Below are 20992 nucleotides of genomic sequence, written 5' to 3'. Positions count from 1 at the left end.
TCTAAGGGTTAAGTTCTATTAGTCAGGAGTGCAGGCTTCCACTGAGCCATACATTCTCTACCTAAATCCCTCTCTCATCAGAATCTTAAATCCCAAGACTGCCACTCACTTGGTCTCAATCAGGATGTCGGCATTGGTTGGATTCAGCACGGCTTTACATATCAGTTCCTGGGTCACTGGGATCGATTTGTTCATGGACACACAGAGGTCAGAGAGATAATCTAAGAATCTGTCAAGAGAGAGAAAGCAAACAAGACATTTTCCATAACTAGAGAGAGATTTGACTCTCGGAGCCCGACTCTTCGCAAGTGGTCAGATCCAACAGAGCTTGGACCAAAGAAATCACATATGGTTTCGGTTTTGAGGCCAGTGTCTACAGCACCACCAGAAACCCAGTAACCGTAAGAGAAGAAAGACGGCAGTGGCTGGGGCAGACAAAGAAGTGATGAGGCAAAAATGCAAAGAACGAACGAGACAAGGAAGGTCACATAAGGGAGCCTTGGGGGAGGAGGAGGGCAAGCAGAGAGGCAGAGAAGGGCTCGGAGGCCCAAATGCCCCAGCTGGAATCCCTGCTTTGGTTCTCCTTAGTTATGTTCTGATATGCAGTGTGACTTGGGGAAATTTCCGGATCTCACTGTGCTTCACTCTTCTCATCTACAGCAGAGGGTAACGTATAACCTCAGAGAACTGCCCTGAGAACTAAGTGAGATAATTCATGGCAAATGCTGACTTAGTTCACTCCCTCGTACATGAGAATGCTTCAGAAACGTTATTTATCTTCATGGGTGGGAAGAGTCCTTTTACAACAACACTATCAGCTTTCCCGTGTGACCATTCACAATACCTATATTGTAAACTATTTCCCACTTCTCCTAAAAATGTTGTGGATCCCCCCCTTTTTTAAAAAGATTTTATTTATTTAGGGGTATCTGAGTGGCTCAGTCAGTTAAGCATTTGCCCTTGGCTCAGGTCATGATCTCAGGGTCCTGGGATCAAGCCCTGTATCAGGTTCCCTGCTCAGTGGGGAGCCTGTTTCTCCCTCTGTCTCTGCTACTCCTCCTGCTTGTACTCTCTCTCTCAAATAACTAAAATCTTAAAAAAAAAAAAAAAAGATTATATCTATTTGAGAGAGAGAGAGCAAGAGAGAGAGAGAGAGACCACAAGTGGGAGTAGAAGTTTTCTTGCTCACAAGGTTCTCTCTGATACTCTGGAGCACTGCCTCCATTTAACACTGTCAACACTGAGAGAGCAAGAGAGAGAGAGAGAGACCACAAGTGGGAGTAGAAGTGGCAGAGGGAGAGAGAGAGAAGCAGTTTCTGCTGAGCAGGAAGCCTGATGTGGGGCTCAATCCCAGGACCCTGGGACCATGACCCGAGCCGAAGGCAAATGCTTAACCCACGGAGCTAAGCAGGTGCCCCAATGTTGTAGATCTTAATTAGGAGAAGAGGGAAGAGAGTAAGAAAGGGGGAGAGCTATACAAATGAGAAGACATAGAACTGTAACATAAAATAAAAACACTCAAGCAACAATTAAGTTTGCAAAAGACTCTTACTAATATTTGGGGAGGTGTTCTCACTGAAAATTAGGGTGCTACACTGGGACTGAGTGGCCGAAACTGTCACTTACTGTGCAAGGACTAAGTACCAGGCAACTTCCCATGCATTTATTCTCATTCAATTTTCATAGCCATTCATTTAGCATAGAAGAAATTAAAGCTGAAGGGGAAAGCCGAAGGTCACCCAGCTGGTAAATGCCAGAGCTAGGATGTCACCAAAGGTCTAGTCCAATACCATGTTTTTTCGACTACTCATCCAACGGTCTCTCAAGACCGGCCTAAATGAAATCTGCCACTGGCAACCCTCAAAAAAGGAAACCTAGCCCAAGTACAATGACTAGCTCAGTGACTGCACCTTCGATGCCCGGATACCTTCTGCCGACCAGGCCCACTTCCGCCTCACCTGGGCTCCCTGTTCTTCCGCACCAGACTGACAAATGTGTCGATCTCAGCGGCGGTGATGTGCTTTTCCAGGAGTTTTCGGTTATTGTGAAGCAGGGCGGTGATGGTGTCTTCGGCCAACACATCATAGCCAATCTGCTTCTGCATGAAGCCAAACTGCTTGGCTATATACTCCTTTTAAGGAATAAAAGAGAGGTCAGCAGGGACAATGAAAGGTATGAAGGTTAACCCCAAACCAAGGAAAGTAGCAACAGCCCCTGATGAGAATTATCGTTCATAAGGGAAATCCTAGTGGAGCATCTTTCCACAACTTTCTAATCTAGGACACCAGCTGCACCCGCGCCCACATCCTTCATTTTACTAAACCTGCCATACAAATGTAATTAAGCAAATTATCCTGTATGTACAGATGGGCATTTTATTAAGTGCACAGTATAAATATTAATGTGGTGACTTATTTCTCTAAAAGGTCAAAAGCTGTTTTTCAGCTCTGATTTTATTACTAATTCAAGAGGCTTACTGCTCTGTGCTGCTGAATAAACACACTTAAGCCTACCTAGATATTTAGAACAATACCACCCCATCCTGTTTTCTGTATCCGGGGTGAAAATACATTTTTATAGCCAATGGGTAGCAGGATCACATGAGGAATACCTAAGCCCATCAGTCAGATTCACAGAACATACAAAAACATTCCTGGCTTCTCTCTCAGGGGACCAGACGTGACGTTCCATAAAAATACATGAGAACTCGGGGAAGCCTCTTGCACATGCTTGTTTGTTTCTAGTCAAAGATATATCCCTTCCCAAGACAGACTGTTTGCTTACTGAAAGTACTAAGAGCCCTTGAAACTTGGCTTAATTTTTTTAAATTAATTCTAAAATCCTAAAAACTACTCGGGCTGTCCACAGGGGACACTGACCCCTTTTCAGCCCATGCTCAATAAGGGTGCATGTGTGGGAAATCGCCCAGCCTTCAAGGACCTCCTGCCAAGCGGCAGAGACTCTACAGACAACAAGCAAAGACAGTCAATGTCGCAGCAGCGAGAGGGACTGTAGGGTGTCTCCATGTACAAGCAAAATGTGCGGGCAGACACCGGAGGCTCTGGTGTGACCTCATCTGAAAAGGGAGAAAAGAGTCTCTTTGCACTATTCCAGGATGGTGTCAGTGCACTGCAGGTGGATTTAAAGCCACCAGAGCACTCAAGGACCAGCCGTCCACACTGAGGAGCACAGCCTCACAGGTACAGGGTACTTTGGATCTCAACAGTAGCAAAGGCCACATCCGTCACAAGCTTAGTTTTCTTGCTCACAAGGTTCTCTCTGATACTCTGGAGCACTGCCTCCATTTAACACTGTCAACACAAACTTTTTATTACAGAGAGAAGTTTAAATTTAAAGGCCAGGGTTCGTGGCAGTCAAAAGTCTACCAACAAAGGCCTTTTGTAACTCAGTGCAGAGACCAGGATTCAAGGTTATCCCAAGCGCCCTCTGTGCGCCTACAGCACTTTATGTCACCAAGGGCAGGACTCCCCAACCTCAGCACTACCGACTTTCAGGGCTAGATGACCGCTTGTTGTCCTGTACATTCTGGATATTCCTTCGATCCACTAGGTGCCAGTGGTGACACTCAAAAGGGTCTCTCGACATTGCCAAGTATTTCCTGGGGGACAGCATTAGTCCCAGCTGAGAACTACTAAATGCGACAACACAGTTCATAGGCTTCCTTAAAATCTCAAATTGATGGGAACCCTCAGAGAGGTTAGAACATTTATTTTATGGGAAGAGGATAATATAGACAGTGCCATGACATTCACAAGGGCTTCACATATCATAAAACATACCCAAAACCAAAATAAAGAGAAAGTTACCAGCAGACATGGAGGATATGGAAGGGAGCAGGAAGAAAAAAAATTCTGCTCTATCTTTAATATAAACACATGCAATCACTTCCCTGAACCTTAAGGTAAAGCACCTTAAAAAAAAAAAAAAACACTAGAAATGCAGTACCAATGTCCAAAAAAAAAAAAAAAAAATCTCACTGAAAGGTGGCTGCAGAAGGGGACTTCTCTGATACCTTTCTTAAGGACTCTTTTTCTCAGGCTTGCAAAAATGTATTTCCTTGCTAAGCACAAACTTAGTAAACTATTCTTTCGCAATTAAGTAACGACAGACGTAAGACTTAAAACCATGAGGCACGTATGTGAACTTCAGTCAGTCCCAAATCCCAACCTGGTTTTTCCTGTAGTCTTGCTGGGAGTGTCTCAGGACCCTGTAGCAGAGCCGGCAGATATGTCGGAAAGGGGCGTGCCGCTGGTCCCCGAGCTCCTCCAGCCGCAGCATGGGGCCATCACCACAGTCTGTGAATGGGGCTTGTAACAGCTTGAAGATCTGATTGTCAGAAGGAAGAACAGACACTGCCATCATTTAGAGTGCTGATGGCTCGCCCTCTGTCTCAAACTAATCTAACCTCACAGGTGGCCAGACTGTGCTGGCAACTCTCTCTAGATCAACGTCAATAACTTGAACATTACATGCAATCCACCAACTGGGACTGGCTACTCACTGAATTCAGGCCATGTGGACCTAACTGGTCATCAAGCAGTTGCAAGTATGGTGTAGGGCAATGGTTAAAAGTACAGACTCTGAGGGCGCCTGCATGGCTCAGTGGGTTAAGCCTCTGCCTTCGGCTCAGGACATGATCTCGGGGTCCTGGGATCAAGCCCCACATTCAGGCTCTCTGCTGGGTGGGGAGCCTGCTTCCTCCTTTCTGCCTACTTGTGATCTCTCTGTCAAATAAATAAATAAAATCTTAAAAAAAAAAAAAAAAAGTACAGACTCTGGAATTGCCAGATTCTAGGTTGAAATCACACTCTCTACATTATTCCCTAGTAGTATAAAGGACAGTCGAGGTAACTCCTGGTTTTCTCCTCAGTAAAATGGAAAGAATACCACCCAGGTCCCAAAGGGGTCCTAAGGATAAAAGGGGATAATAACTGTCAATTGCATAAATATAGTGCTCAATGAAGGCTTCTGCCATGGAATTCAATCATTCTGGCCCCTCAAGGAACTACTACTGTGCTGGAAAATGAGCATTGGCATGGAGCCAGAGGTCTAATCTGGGAGTCATCCCATGAAACAGCTGGATATAATTTATTCTTGGATGGGAACTCCTTGTTGAAACAGGATGGAGTGTTAATAAATTTTGTCTATCATCAACTGACAGGAAAAAGGAGTCTCAAATCCCAAGTTCCTATGGAGAACTGTAGGACTAGTAACTAATATGTTTTTCTTTGGGGTTTAGTGGCCAGGAATTTCCAAGCCATGAATATAGCTAACATATAGCTTTAGAGAACTATATGGTATGCATTTCTGTGCACTTCATCTACTCTTGTCACCCACCTCCCTGTCATTTGTCTTTACACCAGTTTATGTAAATTCATGCCAGATAATACTATCTACATATGTCCTATAAGCCATTTACTCATTCTTACAGTAAGATTTTGTGGTGCTTTATAGAGTTCCCTATTTATCAAATACTCCAATTCTCCCAGACATGTGAAATAACCTTAAGGTCACATAGCACTCATTATTTCTAATGAAAATAAAGTAGTCAAATGAACTTTTCTTGGAGTTCCTAACAGATGAATTCTCACACGTTGAGATTCAACAAGTGCATTTTCAACTGAACTGAGCTATGAAGCCATGAAAAGACACAGAGGAACCTCAGATGCATATTACTCAGTGAAAGAAGACAGTTTGGAAAGGCCTAATACTGTAAGATTCCAACTATGAGACATTCTAGAAAAGGCTAAACAATGGAGGCAATAAAAAGACCAGTGGTTGCCAGGGACTGAGGGGAGGGAGGGATGACTAGGCAGAGTATGGAGGATTTTTAAGACAGTGAAAATATTCTGCATGATACTATACTGACAGATGTCATTATATATTTGCCTACGTTCAAAGAGTGAGTATGTAACACCAAGAGTGAATCCTAATGTAAGCTATAGATTTGGGGGGACTAGGATGTGTCAGTGCAGGTCCACCAACAGTAAGAGATGGACTGCTGCAGTGGCACATGTGAATGATGGGTACGGCTATGCACGTGTGTGGACCGGCAGTACACGTAAACTCTGTGCTTTCCGCTCGCTACTGTTCAGAACTCAAAACTGCTCTCCAAGCATCAAGTCTGTTTTCTCCAAAAGTCAGTTGATCAAGCCTTCCAGGTGGGAACCACACACATCCCTGTGTAAGAGCAGGGATCTCACCGATGTCTTACAAAGATCCCAGTACATCGCATCTCACAAACCTGCTTGAGGATATTCTGTTCTCTCATCAGCTTCTGCCGTTCTCTGTTAGGCTTGGAGAAGACCACTTCAAGTACATCTTGACCAGAGTTAGTGCCACCGGTGACAAAGTAAACCAAGTCTTCCAGCAGCTTGGTTACAGACCTTAGGGGGAAAGAAGCAATTAGAGATGGGAAATGTTTAATGTCCAATAGGTTGGAAGCGTCACCTTGGGAGACTCAGGCCTAATGAGGTAGTTAAACCCAAGTGGATCCAACCTTCCCAATTTCCCTGCGAGCGACAACCAATTACCAGAAAGAGTAAAATACACAGAGCACACTATCGTCCACAAAAGGATAACCATCTTCATAAAATAGGGGCCATCAAATTTCATTTCAGAGTAACACTGGCCCCTGACATTTAGTTAGGTAGTTCCAGAAGCCAAACTGGAGATAGACCAGTCTTTTCAACTTTAGAGACTTTCAAAGAAGTGAATGTGGTTTTTGAAAACCACAAGTTGAAGCCACACATAAATGCTAAGGCCTGCTCCTCTCACGCAAGGTTGTTCAGAGTTGGCATTTTTCTCTTTCTGCAAGCAAGGGATTTAAAAAGTCCACAGTGGCTGAGGATGAGTACGGCTGGCTCTTGCTGAAGCCCTACCTTCTTTCATTCTGGGTGATGGTGCCCTTCTCCAGCTTCCCAGCTATGGAACCCAGCACTTTGCTGGCATCATTGGCAAAATCCAGGTCCCGAACCTCAGCAGGGGAAACTGGAACTATGGCAAATGCTTCCTTATCCTCTTTCACAGGGGAGGTGCCAATCTGAAAAGCAGAATGTTTTTATGGAACTGTCTCTTGGATTGAGAAAGGAACACATTAAGCAAACACTATACTTACGGGACAATGGGCTATCCAAAGAGCTGAAGCTATCTTGCAGTTAAAATTAACTAGACATAGACAAACATCTGGAAGCAAGTACCCCAAATCATTAACAGTTGTTACCTCCAGAGATTCTTACTGTGGGTAAGTGTGTGAGGCAGAAAATGGGCTCTGGTATCGATTTATACCTTCATTTGTTAAAGGAAGCATATTAAGACTGTTGTAACTTAAAAATATGCTTATAAACATATAAGGAAAAAGCAAATGAGCAAAATGGTAATTATTTACTCTGAGTATTATAAGGGTAGACAATGTACCAGGGGCACCTGTGCGGCTCAGTGGGTTAAGCCTCTGTCTTCGGTCATGATCTCGGGGTCCTGGGATCAAGCCCCACATCGGGCTCCCTGCTCAGCAGGGAGCCTGCTTCCCTCTCTCTCTCTCTGCCTGCCTCTCTGCCTACTTGTGATCTCTTGTCTGTCAAATAAATAAATAAATAAAATCTTTAAAAAAAAAAATGAGAGTATCATTTTTTAAAAACAAAGTCCATGTTTGTGAATTTATGCTCTTTGACCCTGGAGAACGTAGTGAAGGAGAGGGGGATTCAGTGAGAGAAATTAAAGGGGCTGAGAGAACTTTCAAAAAATAAAAGTATATTTAAGTACACAGAGAGATAAAGAAATAATAAAGATTGGGGAAAACTGACTAGGTATCTGATGTGCCTCAAGGCACAAGCAAACATTCCCCCAGCCAAAAATGATCCTTCAGACAGACGTGAAATCCAGACAACTGCTCAACCTTTAGGGCAAAAGCCATGGAATAAAAAAAAGTTCTGGTTATTTCAAAAAGCCTGGGCTTGCTTTAGCCAGGTCCCTTGGAGAGAATTCTTTCACTGCATTCAAGTTTGTCCATGACCACACACTGGCCAAACCAAAAAACCGCAGTCCCTACCCTTCTGTCAGTTCTCAAAGGAGCCCTTTCATTAGGGAACACAAGACCAAAGGAGGCAGCCAAGTTCCAGGACTTACTTTCAGCATCACGGGTTTCTCTTCTTCCTTGTCGATGGGGATATTTGTGCTATGAACCCAGGTGTTAGTGCACAGGTGTCTGAGCCGGACATAGGAGTTTCTAAAGGGGGAGATAAAAAAGGATTTGCGGCATAGGAATTTTTAGGTTCTCTATAGCCACTAGCCTAGAATATATTCTATCAAAAATAAAAAGGTATACCAAATGGTTTTTGTTACATACACTAGAAAATACAGACTGAGAAGCAAATGGCTACTGAGGTATATTCTGATATATTTATAAGAAATCATTCTTTTGCTCGCTCAGGGGTACAGGTCTGTGAATCATCAGTCTTACACAATTCACAGCACTCACCATAGCACATGCCCTCCCCAAAGTCCATAATGTTAAGAATTTTAAAAATGATAGTAAAAAAAAAGAAAGAAATCATTCCTAAGGATTCTAACATTGGGATATTTGTATCTCTAAATATAAGATCATTCTTCTAAATGAGTATCTCAGAACAAACTGAGTAGGAGACAGAGTAACAACAAGTCCTTCCTGAGTATATATTAATGCAGATCATGAGAGTTGATAAAGCAACACTTGAAATTTTCATATGGATCAAAAAACAAAAAATAAAATTACTAGGATAAAATATGAGTTAATATTTAATAATCTTGTGGTAGGCAAAGCCTCTAAAGCACATAGCAACATATAAGTTTTCTAAGCTTTAAAAGTCAAAGAAGGATACATCTTATAATACAGTTTAAATTTTTTATCTTCTGTAAAGCAAAAAAAAAAAAAAAAAAGAACAAACAAATAAAAAAACATCAGGAACAGCTGAAAGAAAAAGGACAACCTGGGAAAATGAAAGGATACAACATAGCATAAAAAGGTTATTAATCTGCATTTATAAAGAGATCTTTAAAATAAGTAAGAACATGAATACTAAAAATGAAAATGAGACTAGGACATAAGCCAGTAATGTAATAACCCAGTTTAAATGGCCAATAAACTTGAAAGTATACATTCAATCTCCTTAGTATACAATTCATATAAATTAAAACTATATATCCTTTTACTCTACCAGAGTCCAGAGATCTTGGAGACTGAGATAACCCAGTATATACAAGAGCTTAGGGAAATAAACTCTCCTCACACTCCTGGTGAGAGTGTAAATAGGTGAAACCCTGAAAGGGAGTCTGGCACTTTATAAAACAAGTAAAATCTATCTACCTTTTCATCTAGCAATGCCATTTTTAGATTTTTTTTCACTTAAAATGACAGCACAAGTACAAAGTGGGGCATGGAGACATTCAACAAAACAATACTTACAAGAGTGAAAAACTGCGAACAATCCAATGTCTCAACAGTGGGCTAGTTAACTGTGTAGTACATGCAGTAGAATACTAACAATGTAAAGTGATTATAATCTATATATACTTGGAAATATGTGCATAACATCCCCAGTAAAAAGTGTTAAAAATAGTTTATAATTCTATTTATGATGAATTATATACATGTTACCTGTGTGCCCAGAGACCTGTCTCAAACTATAACCATAATAAACCATAAATGTTAACAGTGGTTATCTCTCAATAATTAAATTTTATGTAATTTTTATTTGCTTCTTTGCTGTCTGTGACATTAACACATTTTTGTTTTTGCTTTTTACAGTGACCATGGATAATTCTATAGTGTTTTTCAATCTGCTTTAAGGAAGTAGTAGAAATAGTGGCATAATTCTTACATCAAGAACCTACCACATTCATGAGACAAGATCAGTGAATACCAAACAAAAGCAAGTAATGGGAAATGCACATTAAAAAGCATTAAGTTGGGAGACAGTCAAAGTAAGTACTGAAGGACTTTTAGAAGATATCAATGAGGCTTCAGAAAATCATGGTAGTTTTTTGTTACAGAAACCCTGAGTTGGAACTTTGAACATTGTTGGGGATGGGCAGATAAGGGACCACAGACATCACTTGAGTTAAGAGGAATTTAGAGCAATGGTATAGACGTGGAAAAGAGGTGAGGGCAGGGACAGCATCAAACCAGACGACTGTCTTTAGTACATCCTCTCTGCCTTCTGCTTTCCCTCATTCTAACTGCCCTGAACAGTATAAGTAAGGGCAACCCTAGCGATTTTTACGTAAACTAGAATGAATATACATGAAACAACATGAACAAGAAATCTGACAGAGATTTTCAGTTCTTTTTCTTCTGAGTGGCTTGGACTCATTTTCTTAGTTTCAAAGTATAACCAAAGCTTGGAGCTTAGCTTTTAATTGGATGATTACATTCTATAAAGCTCTAGGCCAAATTATATTTAAGACACAAAGGGCATTGTATCCGTTCATCCCAAGTCTCATTCCCAATCCTTAACTCAAAAGCCATGAGATCAGGACAGTTACAAAACAGCCACAAAGTTGCATGCTCTCCCAAAGTTCATTTAATTCATCTATTTTACATGTCTTGTAATTTTATTATCTTGTTTAGTATATGCAGAATTTGCCATTATCCTTTTCATTTTGGCTTGGAAAGATCCTTTTAACCAGTGACTATCCCAAAAATTCCTTTGCTAACATCATTTCAGAGACATTCATTTATCTACTTTAGACTTCCTGATCTTCAAACAAACAATATTTAGCACAGCTTTAAGATGCAGGGAAATGAGTATACTACCCCTAAGGCTTTTTCTCTCTCCACAGGAATAATGTATAAGGAGCCCATTCAATTCTGGCTCTTGGGTTTTTGGTCAAAGGCAAAAATGGATAAAAACTTTTAAAGCTAAGACCAAGTCCAAGATCATAACTGCTAACTAACACTGGTAGACCATACTGGGCACTTTCCATGGTGAATACAAGACTTCCCTCATTTAAGAGTTTAGAATCCATCTACCTATGGACAACTATCCACCAAGAGTTTTCCAACAGAGAAACAGAAATAGATTGAAGTGGATATAGGAGCACGATCTCTAACCAGCCAAAGCTGCTTGGCCATCTGACCTAAAAGCTTAGACTCAACTTCCCCCTTCCTACAGGATCATGTGGATTTTCAACCCATTGGGGAATATGGCCAACTAGCTAACACCTTACTCCCCATGCCAAGGGAATGTCACGAGACACATCCTAATAAAATGATGTGATATTTCAAATCACAGGGTCCTGTTCTTTGCTATCCCTTGCAAACTAAAACGTTTAGCATTTATGTAATATAAATGTCATTCCCTCATCTCCTGGGAACCTAACCAAATTCATTAAATCACTACTAGAACAGAGGACACAACATATGGAAACTTACTTAAACTAAAATGCAATTGGGTTCTACAGACCTGTACTTATCTAGCTAACAAGTCAATGAGAAAGAAAGCTTTTAAAAAGCAATCTACTGGGGTGCCTGGGTGGCTCAGTCTATTGAGCATCTGACTTTTGATTCTAGCTCAGGGTCATGAAATTGAGCCCAGCATGGGATTCTGTGCTTAGCGTGGAGTCCACTTGGGATTCTCTGTCTCCTTCTGCCTCTGCCCCTCCTCTGTACACACGCTTTCTCTCAAAATAAATAAAATCTTAAACATAAAAATCAATGTACCATACCACAAACCATATTTTAAAGGGATCTCAAAATGGGTCAAAGACCTTAAGAGTAGAGAGCAAAAACTATAAAACTCTTAGAAGAAAACATCAGTATAATTGTTTTTGACCTTGAAATGGGCAATGGTTTCTTAAGAAACTAGAAAGTTAAGCAATCAAAGAAAAAATAGATAAATTGGACTTCAACAAAATTTAAAACCTTTCTAATTCAAAAGATACCATCTAGAAAGTGAAAAAACCTAGAGAATGGGAGAAAATACTTGCAAATCATATACCTTGTAAGAGGTTTATATCTAGAATAAAGAACACTTAAAATTCCATAATAAAAAGACAACACAATTTTTTAAATGGGAAAAAATTCTTCTAAGATGATACATGAGTGGCCAACAAGCTCATGAAAAGATAATGAACCTTATTAGGCCTCAAAGAAATGCACATCAAAACCACAATGAGGTGCTACTTCACACTTACCAGGAAGGCTCACATAAAAAGACAGTAACAAGTACTGGAGAGAGAACACGTAGAGAAATTGGAACCCACACACACAGGTGGTGGGAATGTAAAATGGTGCATCTGTGTTGAGAAACAGTCTAGCAGTTCCTCAGAAGGTTAGATAGTTACCATATGACGTACCCTTCTTCCACTTCTAGCTCTATACCCAAGAGAAGGAAACCTTATGTCCCCTCCCCAATAATGTGTACACAAATGGTCACAGCAGCATATTAGCCAAAAAGGACAGATGATGCAAATGACCATCAGGTAATAAGTGGATAAATATGGGGTGCCTGGCTGGCTCAGTCAGTAGGGCAAGCAATTCTTGATCCCGGGGTCGTGAGCTGGAGCCCCATGTTGGGCACAGAGATTACTTTAAACAAACAAACAAATAAATAAATATTATCTTTAAAAAAAAAAATGTTGACAGATAGAGATCACAAGTAGGCAGAGAGAGAGAGAGAGAGAGAGAGAGGAGGAAGCAAGCTCCCTGCTGAGCAGAGAGCCGGATGTGGGGCTCTATCCCAGGACCCAGGAATCATGACCTGAGCAGAAGGCAGAGGCTTTAACCCACTGAGCCATCCAGGTGCCCCGATAACGTTTTTTTGTTTTGGTTTTTGGTTTTTTTTTTTTTTTTAAGAATGGGCATTAACCCTTCTTTTAGAAAAATATGAAAAAATAAGTGGTTAAAAACAATGGGATAAAACTACATAATGGAATGTTACTCAGCAATAAGATAAATGAAGTACTAATACCTGCTATAATACAGAGGAAAGTAAAATAAGCCAGTCACTAAAGATCACAGGTTACATTTACATGAAATGTCCGGAACAGGCAGATCACTAAAGACAGGACGCAGCTGAGTCTAAGACTGGACGTGGAACATGGGGAAATGAGAGTGATGGAGAAAGGATATGGTGTTCTTTTTTGGGAAAAATGTTCTAAAACTGTGATGACAGCTGCCCGATTCTGCTCATCCCTAAAAAACACTGAATTGAGCATGTTAGGTGAACTGTATAGAATATGACTTAGATCTCAACAAATCTGTTATTTAAAAAATTTAAAAAAAAAAGGAAAAGAAAAAGGCAATCTAAATCAGGAGTTCCAACCATGGAGAAGGCAAAGCTGTGCACATCCTTGAGGTTTTCTAGAGGAACATCCTAGCTTTCCCTCAATTCTCAAGGAATTAACAACCCAGCAGAGTTTAAGAACGAAGCAACCCTTTAGCTGGATGGCCATGGAAGGCCTCCTTGCACTGTAACATCTCTTCTATGCAGACACTGTCCTCGGTTCATCACTCCAACAGCACAAGAGAAGCTTCTCTGCTACCGCGGAGAGCACCCACATGGCACTTACCATTTCACCGACAGGTTGAACAGTGACACGGCAATGATGTACACGAATAACGAAACACAAAGTGATAGTCAGAGGAGCCATGTGTAAAACCTACGGATGCCGAGGAGATCGTCGCTAAGCAATGCTGTGCTGAAGAGTCAGAACTGACCCCAACAACCCTGTCTGTCTTCGGTGTTTAAGATTTGGGGCTCTGCAAAGGGACTGGCTGATATGTGATAAGTTGCTTAAACTCTCTGAGCTTCGGCGTCTACCTAGAGGAAGGGCAAGTAGTAACACCTAGCTCACAGCTGGGGGCGAGGAGGGGGCGGGTTTGTGAAGATCAAATCACGTAACCGAAATAAAAGCACTTGGCATTGAACATGGCATGTAGTCAGCACTCAGTAAATATAAGCCATCATTGATAATAGTGCAGCTGATTTGGGTGTTAAGCATGAGTTTTTATCCCACTTGAGTCCAGTTATTCCCTCCACCAAAATACATCCTTGTGCAACCAAACCAAGAATCAAATTTAACAAAATAACCAAAGAACACTGGTCTGACTTCTCGTATTCCACTACATGTTCAATGAACTACAAATATTCCATTTCCCAGAATTTCTTTACAATTGTTTATTCAGTTGACTTAGGGGATCTCTCAAGTTGGGAAGTGAGGACATGAGTAGAGGAAATCAGACATATGGAGCTACTTAGGCTTATGATTTGACTTGTTCACCTAAATAAAGTAAATTAAATAAATGAAAATAAATTAGGTTCTTGAGAACTTAAAACTAATGAGCCATAAACAAACCAGCCACCATTCCAATGGGCAACCAGAACAAATCTTTTACAAAAGCTTCAAGAAAGGCAATGATGATTTGGATTCCAAGAAGCCCAGCCAGGTCACTTATACCAGCTCTGACTCACTCAGGATAAGCCATTTTAGAATCATACCTTGGAACAAGGCTATCACCTCCACGGAGAGTGGTGGGGTCTAGCTCAAAAATGGAGGAGATGTCGTTGCCTTCAGGCACAGAAACTAGGGAGTACACCATCTTTTCTTGGGCATTTCTCAACCTGCTTCGAGAGGCGTCCTGATCAGGGTCCACCTGAGGAGGAAAAGTCATCAAGTCATGGATTCTGCACACCAGACCTTCCCTCACTACAATCACTGCACAGTCCACAGGAACAGGAAAGAAACATCAGCAGTTGGCAGGAAAAGAACCACAGTTTCAGAGCAGTCATGAAAGAGGACAGTCGGCCACCCACGCCAAGAATATTTACACTCTACCTCCTTGTGTTGCAAAAAAATGTTTAAACAATGCAGGGTTACAGTAACAGATGTCCACGGAAAGAGTGCTATAGAGATGATGAAGAAGTCCACAGGGCACATCCGTCTGTAGTAGTTGGAAGAGAGAAGAAGCACTTTGAGAAAAACTCATCCTGTGGCTTTGGTTATGGGTCATTGTGTTAAGCTACAGTTAAATGGTCTAGCAATAATACGATATATCTACTTCCCAGGAGAAAAAGTAAAATAAAATAAGCCTGCATCCAAGTGTTCGTAAGCAGAGATCCCAGTGTGGCCAAGAAAAATATTTGAGAAGTCAGACTAGCCCTGAAAAAAAGTTCATAATTAATCAAGGAGCGTTGCCGACGACAATTTAGGGGAAAGGGGGCCTCTCTTGCTATGTAAGGGATTTGGTGGAGGCTGAAGAAAATCTCTGACAGTTAAGACTAATGAACAATGATGAAAGCTTTCCTGAGAAACTATAAAAACACACTGTAGGCTCCAGAACCCATCTGCCTGGGTGCCTTTAAGCAGTATGCTTAGACCGTCACGTCCTCGCATAGGCTTTGCTAGGTGTCTCCCGGCACTGAGACTCTACGTGGGATTATTTTTAATTTTCAACGTCCTGGCAAGAAGACAACATCCACCTGTATCTACAGGGAAAAATCACAGTTTCTTTGTCACTAACTTGCTTGGCTTGGGCTGAGGCACTGACTCTTTTCCAACTGGGGAATGGATAAAAGGAAATCAAGTTTAACATGCAAAGGAGAGAGGATGAGAGAATTTAATTCTAGGGCCTGACATCTAAGATTGCAGGCAATAGTCTGTTCTAGCTCATCGGGCAGCCCCAACTTTTGTTTGAGAAAAGGAAGAAGGGAATGGAGGGAGAATGAGGGGAGAGGGACGGAAGGGGAGAGAGGGAGGGAGGAAGAAAGAAAGAAAATACAAATGCTTCCTTTAATACCTGGAAGCTCTGTGTCTTCCTCCCTATGCCCTCTCCTCTAATACCTTATAGCACCATCCAAACAAAGCCACAACTCATTGTTGTTTCTACCCTTAAGGATGAATCTACTGGAGAGCACCAACTACCCCAGTTCAAGGAAAGTTGAAAGTTCAAGGAAAAGCTCTTCTAACCACTCTTCCACATACCACTTTAAAATAAGCCCTGACCTGATTCTGGCTTGCAACACACAGCTCAGCTACAGGCTGGCAGTTCAATTTCAGACCTGCCAGAACACTGAAGAAAAATTAAAATTGCTCGGAGTGCCTGTATCTATCTGGACATGTAACAACCGCAAGAGAACGTCTTCGCGTTCTTTGTGAGCAGTCGGCGTTTGCCACCTAGTGGGAGGAAAGGCGCATGAACAACAGGCTGCAAGACGAGAGCCAGCCTGGGATTGTCCTTTCTCTCCCTCTGGCATCAAGAATGCAGCTCATGGGTGCTGCTAAATTGAGAAGAACAAGCTCACCAAGCTAAGTAGGATTCCAGGCAGAGATTCCTACAGGCACTGGATGCCAGTCTCGGGGATGTCCGTGACCCACAAGCAGAACAAAGTTTCTTCTCCCATGCTTTCCCAACTCCAGCTTTTCTGCTCAAGTTTCCCAGCCTACAAGAAGGTGAGGGGTATAGGTCTCTCCCAATGCTAACACCTTCCTCAAAGAGGCAGGAACTGGGCCGCTTGGCTCAGGGTCTCCACATGCCACTGGGCTCATGGGGGTAGGTCTCCATAATGAAGATCGCCACCCAAGCAACATCTGAAGCAGCCAAAACAATGCGGTCTAGATCTGCACCCACGCCTGCTGGCACATTCCACCACTGGGGCATGGAGTAGCAGGAGAAAATAGAAAGATGACTGAACTCTGATTGAACCAAGACAGGTCTGACGAGTTAGGACCATGCTCTGGTTCCTCATCGGTCCAACAAACATCATCAAATATCCCCTAACTCCTTTCACACAGCTGCTGCGCAGTCCAGGTGAACTCATGGATGGATGTAAAGACACTAAAAATGCTAATGATCTTGTCCAACCTACACAAATGCTACTTGCTGGGCGCTTACTATGGGCCACGTCTTGGGTACCACAGCTCACTTGGTCCTTATAACAAGCAGTTCCGCCACTTTTACAGAGGAGGGAAGTGAGGACCAGAGAGGAAAATGTAGCTCATTCAGTCTCACAGCTCATGCAAGGGGAGGGTCTGCTATTTAAACCCAATTCTGCCTCTCTTCCTGCCCTGCTTTTGGATCACTACATTCTTCCTCCTGTGCTACAAATGCCCGACCTCCCCGCGCTCATCAACAGGCCAGGAGGGCAGCCCCCTTCTTCACACAGCTCAATGTTCAAATGGATGTCAGCTCTCACGGGCAGAAGCCACAGCTCTCCTTCTAAGTCATCTCAGAGAGGATAATAATTACTCTGTGTTTCAGCCCAAATGGCGGTACTAATGCCATTAGAGGCAAGTCCCACAAGGTCTCTCAAAGTAAAGAAGGTGCAGCGACAAGAAGTGCCCTATGAAAAATGGCACCCCCGCCAGTCCAAGCCTCTGAAGACCAGCCACGTGAACACTACACACCAATGTTGGGCAAAGACTTTACTGCACGCTGGCAAGAAGTCAGACCAGGTCAGTGCTCTCAACCTGCCAGGCAATGAGGCAGGCAGCTCTCAAAATGAGCTCCGGCAGTAAGGGTAAGGAAGATAAAAGGAAGGAGCAGGACCCGCAGTGGCTCCCTCAAGAACTGGGAAAGACATAATCTCCTGCAGCAAGTCCAGGAACTCATGACGTGAGTCCCTCAGCTAGCACGCCTCTTCACTCCTTCCAGAGCTAACACTGTATCCAAACGTAACTGCAAGGATCATCCTTTCCACAGAATTTGGACTTTCCAAAGACAACTGCATTCTGTTATCTCCAGCCCAAACCCCTTTATCCATGGATCCACTTTAAAACCTGTGAGCTCTTCCAAAATCTTTTGCCCCGCTCCAAGTCAAAAAGAAGTAAGCTCAGAACCACCTACCATATTCACCAGAGAAGATCACATGAACACACAATGTCAGAGTAGCAACTATTTGCATTTTTTTAAATCCTAGACCAGAATGAAGCACTGTATAAGAGAAGGGCTTTATTGAGAGCCATCATTTCCATATAACAGTACCACTATCCTCTTTAACACATATTTGTGGACAATTCAACCCCCAAGTGCCCCCAAATCAGCATTAATTGGTTGTATGGCTTCTAAAGAAGGATTCTGTTGGCATTGAATTCCAAACTACATTATAAAGTCTACTCCTGAGTCTGCAGAAAGCAAGGACAGATGGTCAGACAATCGAGTGTCTAATCCAATGTCAGGAGCACCATGCCTCATGTATTACCTCCATCATCTAAATGACACTATCCATCTCACACACTCATTCCCTGAAAAAATCTGGGTGAGTCATAGATTGAGGTCAATAGCAATCGGATATTCATTCTTAAGGGGCCATCTCTGTCTCTTACCGAGGGGCATTCCAAGAGAGCATCAACTTCTGCAACTTAAAGGTGGAAACCCTTTGAGTAAGCACACAGAAGGAGCATCATCACTGCTAGTCCTGGACCAATCAGAACACAGGAAGATATGACTGCCCTCAAGGGAAGCACAGAACAAGACCCTCTTTTAAAGCATCCTATGGTTTCCCCTTCCCCATCACTCAATGACAAATGGCAGTTCTTAAATGGGGTTCCAGATCATTTGGCCTCACCCTACCAGATGGAGACAAGAAGGCTCTTGCTCATACTTACTGAGGGCTGAAACTCCAGGCATTCTTCCTCAAAGTCAGGGTCTACCTGATGAAAAAGAATCATTAGGAAATTAAAACATCCATTGATTTCTCCAGGACTCGGCCCCACTTGCAGGAGACTTCAAGGCCTGTGAACATCTCTGAACAGCTAAAAATTCGGCCCTTCCCTCTATTCATGAGACCAGCATGCCACAACACATATCACATGAGTACAACACACAGGAAACGATCGACCAGTCACCAAAAGATGGCTCTCAAGTGTCGACAGAAGAACACAATGAGTTTACTAGCAAGGCAACAGTTACAACGCTGAGATAAATAAAAGAGGAGTATCTAGTCACAATAATGCTTAGTTTTAGACAGAAATAAAAAACTTATAGCCTCCGGCAAGACTTACACTCACTTCAGAACATAACAAATAATGCAACCACTACTGATCTTTGGCAAACCATGGAATCAACATTTCTCACAGCTGGCTTGCTGGGTCTGTAACTCCTTACAGCTTCATTTTAAATTTCAACTTGGTCTTGACTTTTGGTTCGTAAGTATTTTGAAATCATCATTTCTTCCAAGTATCAGGCATCTCCAGGATGAGGGGCTCAGTACATTTCAATTCAGCCTTCTTTGCGGTCAGCAGCAGAAGCAATACTGAATCACCCTGAAGATCTCTGAGCTGTCCCACAGTGGAACCGGACCAACGGGAGGTATCTTTTGATGTACGACAAGAATCTGATATAAATATGTATCGTACATCTTCCAGCAGATCAGAGTAAAACTCAGCATCTGCCACACAGTATGATGGCTCCTTAATTGAGCACAAAAATTAAAAAGTCAATTCCTCCTGTTCAGTATTGAGTCTTGCCTTTCCTCAAAAACCCTTCACAGACATTTAAGGAAAAGTTAATGTCTTTGATTTTTGGCATTCCTGCAAGTAAAGATAAGACCCTGTGTATTCCAGCAGTGTTCTGAAAACCAGAATACTTGGTAAAGTTGTCTAATTCTTTATGTGTCTTAATGCTTCCAGCTTTACAACCATGCTTCACTACAGCTGAGTCTTGAACATTCATGTTAGGAGCAGAGCGGGTAGATAAGACGTGGGGAGACCAAAACACAAGAGCAAAAATTTTATAATCCTAAATCCCAGAGAAGCATTCTTTCCTTTTTTTTTTTTTTTAATCTACTCTCTTAGCAACTTTCAAATATACAATATAATTAACTACAGTCATCATGCTGTACATTGCATTCCCATGTCAGTATTATTTCCTAACTTATTTTCTCCCCACATCTTGATCAAATCCCTGTGAAGTACTAAAATGTGTTAATCATCTTTACCTTTTCTCATCTATAAGCAGAGAAATGAGGCAGGCAGAAACAGAAAAGCCGAAGGAAAGGCAAGGTGACTGAGCATCTAACTTCCCAATGGCCACAGGTAAATGAAAAAAAAGGAACGTGTCAGCCTTGAAAGAGAAAGACACAGAGGCTGTTACTTACCTCTGCTGCTAAGTAATGCCCTGTAGCAAGATGCTTGAAACGGAAGAGGCTGTTCCAATATCCTGCTCCGCCCCGACATGGGTCATGTTGAACTACCTACAAGAGGAGGAATGATTACCAGGAGTGGAAAAAATGTCAACCCATAGGAAGACAGCACCGAGACTTCACTTCTAAGTCATAGTTCAGGAATGACATTTACTAGCTGAAAAAAATGAGTATCTTCCAACAAAGCCACTGCAAGTATCACATGTAATGTCAGAGCGCAAACATACGGAAGTGTTATTTTTCTCCAAAGAAGAAATAGTCTCCCAGTTCATATGAAATGGTTATAGCAAAAAGTTGCATGGCTTTCAGATTATTTGCTTTAATCATAATTAAGTAGAAGTTAAGATTCTACAATGCGGGGCGCCTGGGTGGCTCAGTGGGTTAAAGCCTCTGCCTTCGGCTCAGGTCATGATCCCAGGGTCCTGGGATCGAGCCCTGCATCGGGCTCTCTGCTCAGCGGGAAGCCTGCTTCCTCCTCTCTCTCTCTCTCTGCCTGCCTCTCTGCCTACTTGTAATCTCTGCTTGTCAAATAAATAAATAAATAATCTTTAAAAAAAAAAAAAAGATTCTACAATGCATCCATAAAAGGCATGACAAATAAAACTAAATTTCAGAGGAAACCGAAAGAATTCTGTACTTGTATTCACGGGCTGAAACACACAGATAAGCCAGTGCTCTGAACTTGAAACTCACAGAACCTGGGCCAATTTACCATAAAAATACATGTAAGTTCAACTTCTGGTCATGATGGAATAATTGGCACTGGCAGTCGGTGCCATGAACAATTAAACACTGCACAAAATACATGAACTTGCTACAGATAACTAGAAAACTGCATAAAATACAGGAAACAACTG

The 20992-nt window shown here is 42.1% G+C and overlaps 1 protein-coding gene across 3 annotated transcripts in view; it reads right to left on the bottom strand.

Moving 5' to 3' along the window:
• Positions 1-20992, bottom strand: part of ITPR1 (inositol 1,4,5-trisphosphate receptor type 1) — a 327538-nt gene that overhangs the window by 166661 nt on the left and 139885 nt on the right. For 2 of the 3 annotated variants that reach the window (XM_032867448.1, XM_032867446.1), the window contains exons 11-19: positions 20091-20186; positions 18601-18645; positions 14496-14650; positions 8146-8245; positions 6903-7063; positions 6266-6407; positions 4189-4347; positions 1959-2131; positions 110-229 (exon numbers count right to left, since the gene is read on the bottom strand). In XM_032867448.1, the coding sequence (XP_032723339.1) occupies positions 110-229; positions 1959-2131; positions 4189-4347; positions 6266-6407; positions 6903-7063; positions 8146-8245; positions 14496-14650; positions 18601-18645; positions 20091-20186 (1151 nt within the window). The remainder of the gene's footprint in view (positions 1-109; positions 230-1958; positions 2132-4188; positions 4348-6265; positions 6408-6902; positions 7064-8145; positions 8246-14495; positions 14651-18600; positions 18646-20090; positions 20187-20992) is intronic. The other variant, XM_032867447.1, reaches the window with a different exon arrangement.

This window comes from Lontra canadensis, unplaced genomic scaffold, assembly GCF_010015895.1.
Source record: "Lontra canadensis isolate GAN:19392208 unplaced genomic scaffold, GSC_riverotter_1.0 scaffold34, whole genome shotgun sequence".
Lineage (NCBI taxonomy): Eukaryota > Metazoa > Chordata > Mammalia > Carnivora > Mustelidae > Lontra > Lontra canadensis.
Note: the sequence above shows the minus strand (reverse complement) of the source record. Positions and strands in the feature narration are given on the sequence as shown.